The sequence below is a fragment of the Cyprinodon tularosa genome, unplaced genomic scaffold, assembly GCF_016077235.1.
Source record: "Cyprinodon tularosa strain WSP-4 unplaced genomic scaffold, ASM1607723v1 ctg304, whole genome shotgun sequence".
NCBI lineage: Eukaryota > Metazoa > Chordata > Actinopteri > Cyprinodontiformes > Cyprinodontidae > Cyprinodon > Cyprinodon tularosa.
The window spans coordinates 509,200-517,815 of NW_024039013.1; the positions used below are offsets into that span (position 1 = coordinate 509,200).

At 35.5% G+C, this 8,616-nt stretch overlaps 1 protein-coding gene across 1 annotated transcript; it reads right to left on the reverse strand.

Annotated features, from left to right (window-relative positions):
• Positions 1 to 754: 754 nt before the first annotated feature.
• rx2 (retinal homeobox gene 2) lies at positions 755 to 5,336 on the reverse strand. Its single transcript, XM_038291948.1, has 3 exons — positions 4,824 to 5,336; positions 2,043 to 2,299; positions 755 to 1,796 (listed from the first exon to the last, which is right to left on the reverse strand). Exons 1-3 carry the CDS (start codon positions 5,113 to 5,115, stop codon positions 1,359 to 1,361), a joined length of 987 nt encoding a protein of 328 aa, XP_038147876.1. The 5' UTR covers positions 5,116 to 5,336; the 3' UTR covers positions 755 to 1,358.
• Positions 5,337 to 8,616: the final 3,280 nt, after the last annotated feature.

Sequence of the window (8,616 nt, forward strand, 5' to 3'; positions counted from 1 at the left end):
AAACCTATCATTTTACCAAGTATTTATCCCTTCAGGATCATGTGTGCCCACATTATTTGAAACTATGTTTCATTGGCCTGATATATTTTATACACAAATTTTAAGCCTGTGGGAATGATTTCACATTGCATAATTAAATCTGGATTCTGTTTTACACACAGTCGGGGAACATCTTGGCACAGACACACGCTCAGTTTTACTGTTCTTAAGGTTCCTTATAGTTTTACCCTCTTACTGGATATATAGTAAACCTAACCCTTCCTCAGAATCTTTGGCTCTGGTTCAACAACTATGCACAAAGTGATAGCCACCTCTAAACATTTCCTGGAATTATTTTAGTTATTATTTTTATTAAGCTCAAACACAGTTGGGCAATGCAGCAACATAGGGATCTACAGCATGACAGCAATTCCTAATTTAAGTAGCTAAAAAGAATAAGACGAAAGTTTTGGAGCTGCCGATAAGTACTTCAGATTTAAATCCTGTTGAGATGTTGTGGCATGATCTTACACAGACCACATGATCCAACTGGCTTTGATGTAGCTACAAAAAAACAACTATGCAAAGAAGTGTGACCCAGAAATCCTCCAAAGCCAGTTTTTATGTAATGATCAATGGCCCTTTAGCTACGAAGGGTGACACCACCAATGATGAAAGTCCAAATATAGCTATATATAAATAAAGGGATTACCTGCAAACTCAATCTTGCATGAACTCTGACTGTTGCTTTCTGAAGGAACTGTAAAGGATAAACCGTGTTTGTTTGTTTTTTAATAAGACAGGATTCTATTGTCTTGCACAAATCCTCTGAAAAGTTACAGGATATAAAAACAGTCACATTTTAACAGCCAAACAAAACGTAAACAGCTGAATTCCTTGGATATTTAAGAATATTATCATATTAGAGTTTCTTGCTAAATATTTTCAGGAAGCTTTGGAAACACTACATGTATGTTTTAATAAACAAAACACTTAAAACACAACTCAGATATGTCATCAAACATTAGTTTGTTCAATAAAATCTTTTGTAAAACTACTACCCCTGACAAGACGGCTCTAGTCTTTCATTAGTTCATATATCTAGATGCAGATACATTCTTTAATAAAGACATAAACATTTATGGCCTTTTCAATTTGAGAATCTATACTTGACATTGTGATTGGCTAGAACCAAAGTAAAAGAGCCCAATACGTTTTACCAATCTCTTAAGAGGTGGTTGTATTTAATAAAGACATTTAAAAAATCCCCTTCAGATTTAGTTCTTTACATCTTTGGTATCACACACCTTCAATGGTATTTAAATCAAACAGTCTTTAAGCACTCGCAAGAGGGATGTCCATTCACATTAGACAGCACATCACATGTGCTGCCAAGTTTTATCCATCGACTGAATGTGCTCTTTAGCCTTCATCCTGAGCGCGGCAATGCTGGAGCTCCTATCATCCTCTATGGGATACTTATCGTTGAAGGTTGGTGGGCATGGATAAGGAGGTGGACCCATGGGCTGCATTCCTTGGACCATGCCAGGTGGGCTGTTGAGGAAGCTGTGGCTAGAGTATGTAGGCTGCAGTGTCTGTGGTGAGCCCATAAATCCTGGAATGCTGTGCATGGGCGTGGCACTGGAAATAGGCGAACTTAGCCAAGGATCCAGTGGCATTGGGTTGGCCACTGGGCCCATGTTTGGAGGCATTGGGGGGCGATTGAAAGACAGCATTGGAGAATCATGCAGTTTCATGGTTCCAGTGTCCATCTTTTCTTGACGTCTCCACTTTGCTCTTCGGTTCTGAAACCACACCTGGACGGAGAGTCAGTAAGACTGTACATTAAGTTCAGCATTGCACTTGCTGACATTCAAAGAATATACAACATGAAAATCAAAACAAAAGCCCCAGTCATGTCACTCATTAGTCTCATTTCCTCATCCTGCTTCTGTTTCCTTAAAAGGTTCCTTCATTTTAATTGCTAAGACAGTAGGCAGTTACCCGGCATTAACTCAAGGTCTGAAATGCTCACTCATTCCGTCATTTACTCTTGTCTTTACCTGAACTCGAACCTCAGGCAAATTGACTTTCATAGCCAGTTCCTCTCGACTGTAGACATCCGGGTAGTGGGACTTCTCAAAGGCTCTCTCCAGCTCATGAAGCTGATACGTAGTGAAGGTTGTACGATTTCTTCTGTGCTTTTTCTTAGAGTGTTCCTCTTCTTTTGTTGACTCTGGAGAGTCCTCAGCAGTATCATCTTCCTTGTGCAGGTTGTTTATTTCTCCATCACACTTGTCACTGGAAAATAGGTCAGACTCTAAAATAAAAAAGAAGGGTCAGTTAGATATTTCCTTGCACTTTGCAAACACCCAATGTCTGCAAATGGATCTAATAATCTTTTTTTTAGTGTTACCTAACAGACATGTGCATGTGGACCCCATATGCAAGTTTAAGGTATGAGACTGGGCTTACAATGGGCCTTTTTATTGGATCCAGTTTGTTTTACTTAATATAAATTGTGTTAACAAAAACAGCAGGACATCTTATGTTGGTCTTAGCAATGTCCCACTTTTGTCAGCAAAAACCATACCTAGAACCTATATGAATGCAGCTGATCTATTCTGATGTTTCCCCCAAGAAGCCTGCATTTTACAGCTACTCTGGATAATACAATCTGGGGCCCAATTTCGAGCCCACTTGGAAGGGGGTTTTGGGTAAGGTAATCCAAAAAGTTACAAGGTAAAGCTTTTTTGTTTTAGAAAATAACTCAAGCCGCTGTTTTGAATTAGTATAGTTTAGGAATATATGTTACAAACCTCTCTAAATTGAACCTAAAATGTGCAGTGAAACATACAAGTTTCGCAGATTAAAAAAAATCTAACTACCACTTGATATCACATAAGGTCTGTGGATTAATGGTACAATTTTAACAAGTCTTGCTTGGCTGAGTAAAGCCATTAGAATGATGACGAAACCAAATTGGCTTTAAAAGACAATAGCATTTGTTACTTGCACGTTTATATCCAGAAACACAAGCTTATTATCATATATATTAAGCATATCTCCTTTCCAATGTTAAATACTTGGTGAGCAAATGTAAGATCCATTAATATAATGTCGGAGCTATTGATTTGTTCTTTTTCAGGAATCACTAAGATTAACAAAGTCTAAACTTTCTTTTTAGAATTGGATTGAAGAAATTCAATGGTATCAGTATTAAGAAAAATCTCATCCATCAATCCATCCATCCATCCATCCATCCATCCATCCATCCATCCATCAAGGGGGTGGTGACTATCTCCTGCAGTCTCAGGGTGAAAGGCTGGGTACCTCCTGGACAGGGAGCTAGTCTGTCGCAGGGAAACATCAAAATGAACCACATAAAAAGGTTTAATGCAGTTTCAATGATCTGAATTGGGGACCAATAACATTTTCCAGCTCTAAATAAAACCACAAAATATGTTTTTTTCTGAATGGAAAATATTTTTCCGCTTTACTCCCCTCCCTTCCTGCCATCTCAAAGTCAGGTTGGTAGCAGATTTTCAACAGTTATCATGTGTTTATATAACTGTATTAATCTGCTTTTTTTTGTTCACAGAATGGATTCAGTGTGCAACACCATGTCTGATCCATGTGTAAGCAGAGGGATATTAAGAAAAGAAGCACACAAATCATTTGATTTTTAAGAGGCATTGCAATTAGATAATAAACATATAGTTCCTCAACATAAACTAAGCTTAAGATTATTGTTACACTTTATCAACCGCTGTATGAATGTTTATGGATAAGAACTTCTTATCCATAACAATAAATAAAAGCATATAATGAAAAGAACAATTATAATACACACATAAACTAAATTAATACAAAAATAACTGTGAAAGCAAATTAAATGAATTGTCTGACCTAATTTCATACATATTCTCCATGTTCAACATGTAATGAATATGGATGTATCTAACTGCCATAGTTCTGTCTTCTCTCTGTACTAACCTGCAAACAATCAGACCCTATAATCAAACCATGTGCATGTGTCTGTTACTAATATTCACTGTGATAGTACATCAGTTTTCAATCAATCAAACAATAACAAACAATAAAGTGAGGAAAAACAGGCAACTATTTCTGAGACCTCTTTGGTATTTTCCTCATAGGCCTGAACCATTTAACCTTACTCTAGTCTTATGCCCTCTGGTGGAAGATGGAAATACTTTTATGTACCTTTGATAGTTACATTTTAAGAATGCACTGATATAATATAGAATTTCTGGAGTCTTATTTCATGTATAAGGCTTAACAAATTAAAGAGATCCATTAGGTCTTATTATGTGATTGAATGATCCTAATTAGGATTTGATTTATCTAGTGATTCTACGTCAACGAAAGTTATTTAGATCAGTTTTACTTGCAGGGAAATAAGCAGGGAATTTGCAATGCATAAAGAAAATACTGATAGGACTCAAAGTGTATGATTTACAGTGAGCTTTGCATTTCTGTAAATATAGAAACATCTGAAGAGAAATTTAAAATTGTAAATAAAATTCAGCAGTTTGATTTTGAAAAAAAATTCATAATTAGTATAATTATAAGTCCATATATTAATAATGGGTGGAATTTAATGTGGAATTTCTTCCCTTCTGTTCATGCAATGTATACACTTTTTAAATAAAAAGCTACAATTTCAATTTAGATACTGTTTCCAGTAAGTGATAAAATAAGTTCCTCAGGCACAAGGCCTGTATTATCAGTTTTTTTGTTTTGTTTCTTTTTAATACCGTAAGCTGTATTCAGAGAAAAATAATACTGTGGTTAGGTGTACTTCCTTAGCTTGACAGACTCACCATGGTAAGCAGAGTGCTGGGAGTTGTCCCCTAGTTCTGATAGGTGTCCGTATGGGTCTGATGGGACCTGCTTTCCAGGATCCTGTGCGTTTGCTCCAGAGTCCTTTGCACTGTTTCCTCCTCCCACCGAATGGAGCAAAGGTTCCTGGTCTTTTGTGAATCCTAGAATGACATCGATGCTGTGGACTCTTCCTCCAGCTGTTGATCCAGTACCTTTTGCAATGTCATAATTGTCCCCTAGTCCATGTCCACTATCATCCACTATTCCAAGGGTATCCATTGACAAATGCATCCGAGCCTCCAGGATCGCTTTCAGTACTCCTTGTTAAAAAAAAAAAAAAAAAAAAGCTAAAGGCTACAAACTGAGGCAAAACAGTTTATAGCTACTATTCAGCGCGTTTGCTCTACTTCAAATTGCACTGAAGTAGACATATACAATAAGTTAAATACTCCAAGGATCACTTCAGTAAAGATGGGGCACTCCTTTCACAGCAGCAGAACCAACTAGCATCTTTTCCTGCAAAGGATTAAAAGAAAGAGAAAACATATTTTTTATGATTCTTTCTGGATGATTTCTGCAGTCTATATTAAATACAGAAGATTTTTTTTATTCAGCATTAGCAAAAGATTGCATTATGTAGTCACAGTACATTCATTAACATCTTTAAATAATGCAGTTTATAAAATCTATTCATAACCAAATGTTATTTAAAAATGTATTGACATATAATGTTAATTTGTTCATTGTTATCCAATTTAAAGCCATGGGTCCATGTTGGAATTTTTTTTGAGTCACTATGGTTGTTTAGTTGATTTAAATTTTACCTCATACAGGCCTAGTTTTGAGAAGAGATATATGACAGAGAACAATGAAAGATCAATGCATTTTATGCTAGGCCACATGGTTTTGTATGTACGTTTTTATTTATTACTTAAATAAAAAACTGAATCATGTACCCGTGCAAATTTTCACTGGCTTTTTATCAAATCACTTTTTTTTTTTTATGTAGCCATTTCAGAGTAAAATCCTAACCATGTACTACATAATATTGAAGTTGTGAAAGACCTGTAAGGAAGTATATAAAAAACTTACCTTTAGGTTTACTAGACTTCGCACATGGTGTCTATCTGGACCATAAGTAGACCAACAATATCTTCTGTGGGCACTTGTTACTCCCCGTTAAGTCCTTCAAATCCCCTGCAAACAATTGCACGTAGGACCTAATGCTGGTGATCCATGCAGCCGCAACAACGACATGTAATGTCTTTCTCTTCTGACAAAACTCTCCTTAACCACATGAGACACCAAGAAGCTGTTGGGGGGAATGGTAGTAAAACCAGGGGCCTTAAGAGGTTTATTAATTGGAATCCTTCCCCTTTAAGAATGACTGACAGTTGTTTTCTGGTCAAGTAATTGCTCCAAATGTGTCATGCTTTCAGCCCGCAGAGGGAGGCCATTGCTAATGAAGCCTCAACAAAACTTTCTTTCAAAAACTCTATTGTCCAAAAGATAATGGCTTGTGTTTAGAGTTTTCTTTTGTTTTTTTGCCTAATCCCTTTATTCTTCATAATGTTAGGGGGCAACAGACACAGTGATGGACTATGACACATAAAAGATATACTCAGTAAAACTATCATGCTGTAAAGTAGGTATTTAACTGGATGTTAAGAAGCACATTATTATCATATGTCTTTTTTGATTTAATGTGTACTATTTACAGGATTCTTGCATAATTTAAAAATTATGTTGTTCTTTTTTTTTAACTTTAATCAAACCAACAATTTTATGTTTGTCAGGATAATTTACTAAAGACCAAAAGTCTATGCAGGAATTGGTGGCAGACCTCAGCTGCTCTTAATTCATTGTGCAGCCTGTAGTTTTCTCCTTTGCCAGCTGGTCCGGCCAAAGCTGCCACTTCAGTAGGTGCTGCAGAGATCAAGCCCATCCTTAATGAGCCTAAAGACTTCACTGGGAGATTTCCTCTGACCTCACTCCACCTACATGAAGATATATTTAGGGGCTCTTTGCGCATAATACACAAAACAACAGCATGGAAAAGTACTTCACAAAGTAAATGTTTTTCAAACCCTATTGTTTTTGAGTGAGTCTGTTCTTGTTTGTGTATAAGAGTGAAGATAATTTCACTGATTTTACAAGGAAAATGAGGACATTTTGTTGATCCTCGTTTTTATGTTTTTGCTAATGATTAGTTGTACCACTATGGTGTTAATTCAGTTTAGATTTAGCTCAGGCATAGGTATGCACTATTAATGGTTACATTTAGCGTTATTACTGAAAAATCAATGAAAGTCAAGGGGAGTAAACAAGTGGCAAGACAAAACAGGACAAAAGTATGTGAGTGTGTTTAATGATGGCAAAGTGAACCTCGTGTAAAAAAAATTCTGAAACTATTAAGATAGCAGTTGTATATTCACTTTATTATTTCATGTTTTTTTTGGGGGAAAAAAATAATTCTCATTCCAAATTGAGATAAGGAATTTGGATGAGTATCTTTTCAAATTCTTTGATGCTTTTTCAGTACCTGCTTACATTTTCAGGTGGGCTGCTGTCTATCCATGGCATTCAATGGCAAAAGTGCACCCTAGATAAACAATACTTAAAGGATATTTTTTTTTACCATTAACTGTCTATTGGGATTGGAACCCAAGACCTTAATAGTGACATGTGCTATCCAAAAACCTAAAAAAGGGGCTTATATCAATACTTTTGTAAGGACGTGTCAGATATTATATGAATTACCGGTATATGATATTGATTTATTTAATGAAGTTACTCTTACTTAATACAGTATCAACAGCTTTGTTGCATTGAATTAATCCTTGCATAAATGAGATTACTTGATGCTTGTGTTCATTTATTTTATCCTATGTTTGCTAACTTTTGATTTCTTTCATATTCTTGATAATACTTAAGATCAGCTAAAAAATCTTTTTGTTTTTACATTCTTTTTTACATTTCAGAAATGCAAATACAAAATGTTTCATAGTCAGTCAGTTCTCCATACTTTGAACATGTTGTTTATCACAGATAAATATCACTTGAAACATTTCCATTTTATGTGAAAGAAGCTAACTAGCAAATTCCTCCAGAGCAGCATCAGCGACATGTGTAACAAGCTGAGCTGAGATAATGTAAAGACTAACAACTACTTAAAAACATGCCTTTGCTCTACCTCAACAGACGGGATGCAGGTTAAGTGGCTTTTCATTGAGCACATTTTCTTGATTGTCAACATGGATTTCCAAGAACGAAGAAGTTGAAAAGCCAATTGCTTTTGCCTTTGAAAGAACTTCAACAGGACAACATAGGTAGGGATTTGCAAGGCACTTGGAAGCCAAACGGCCACCATAAAGAAAGTCAGGCATCTGATGCTCTCAGTGTCTATATATGTTTCTCTCAGCATTTTGTGGCAATGAAATGTTTCAATTAAACTTTTCGACAGTTTTTCAACAAATATTTTAACTTAATCATGCAGGTTTTAAAATAATTAGTATAGGCTGATATTTTAAAATAATATATAACTAAGGCAGTTTATTTGAGATATCATTTAAAACTCTTTCTTATTTCTAAAAGGAGAAAAGCAAGTTGATCAGATCAATAATACTTCATAAGAACATTATCATGAAATTACAGGTTTTTTTAGTCCTAAATATGTGACTTCAGGATCTGTTTGATTTATTTCACTATAACCCTACATATCAAATTAATGATTTTATTATTTTTTACTCTTTAACACTTTCCATCACTGCTCTCTTCATTAATGACTATTTA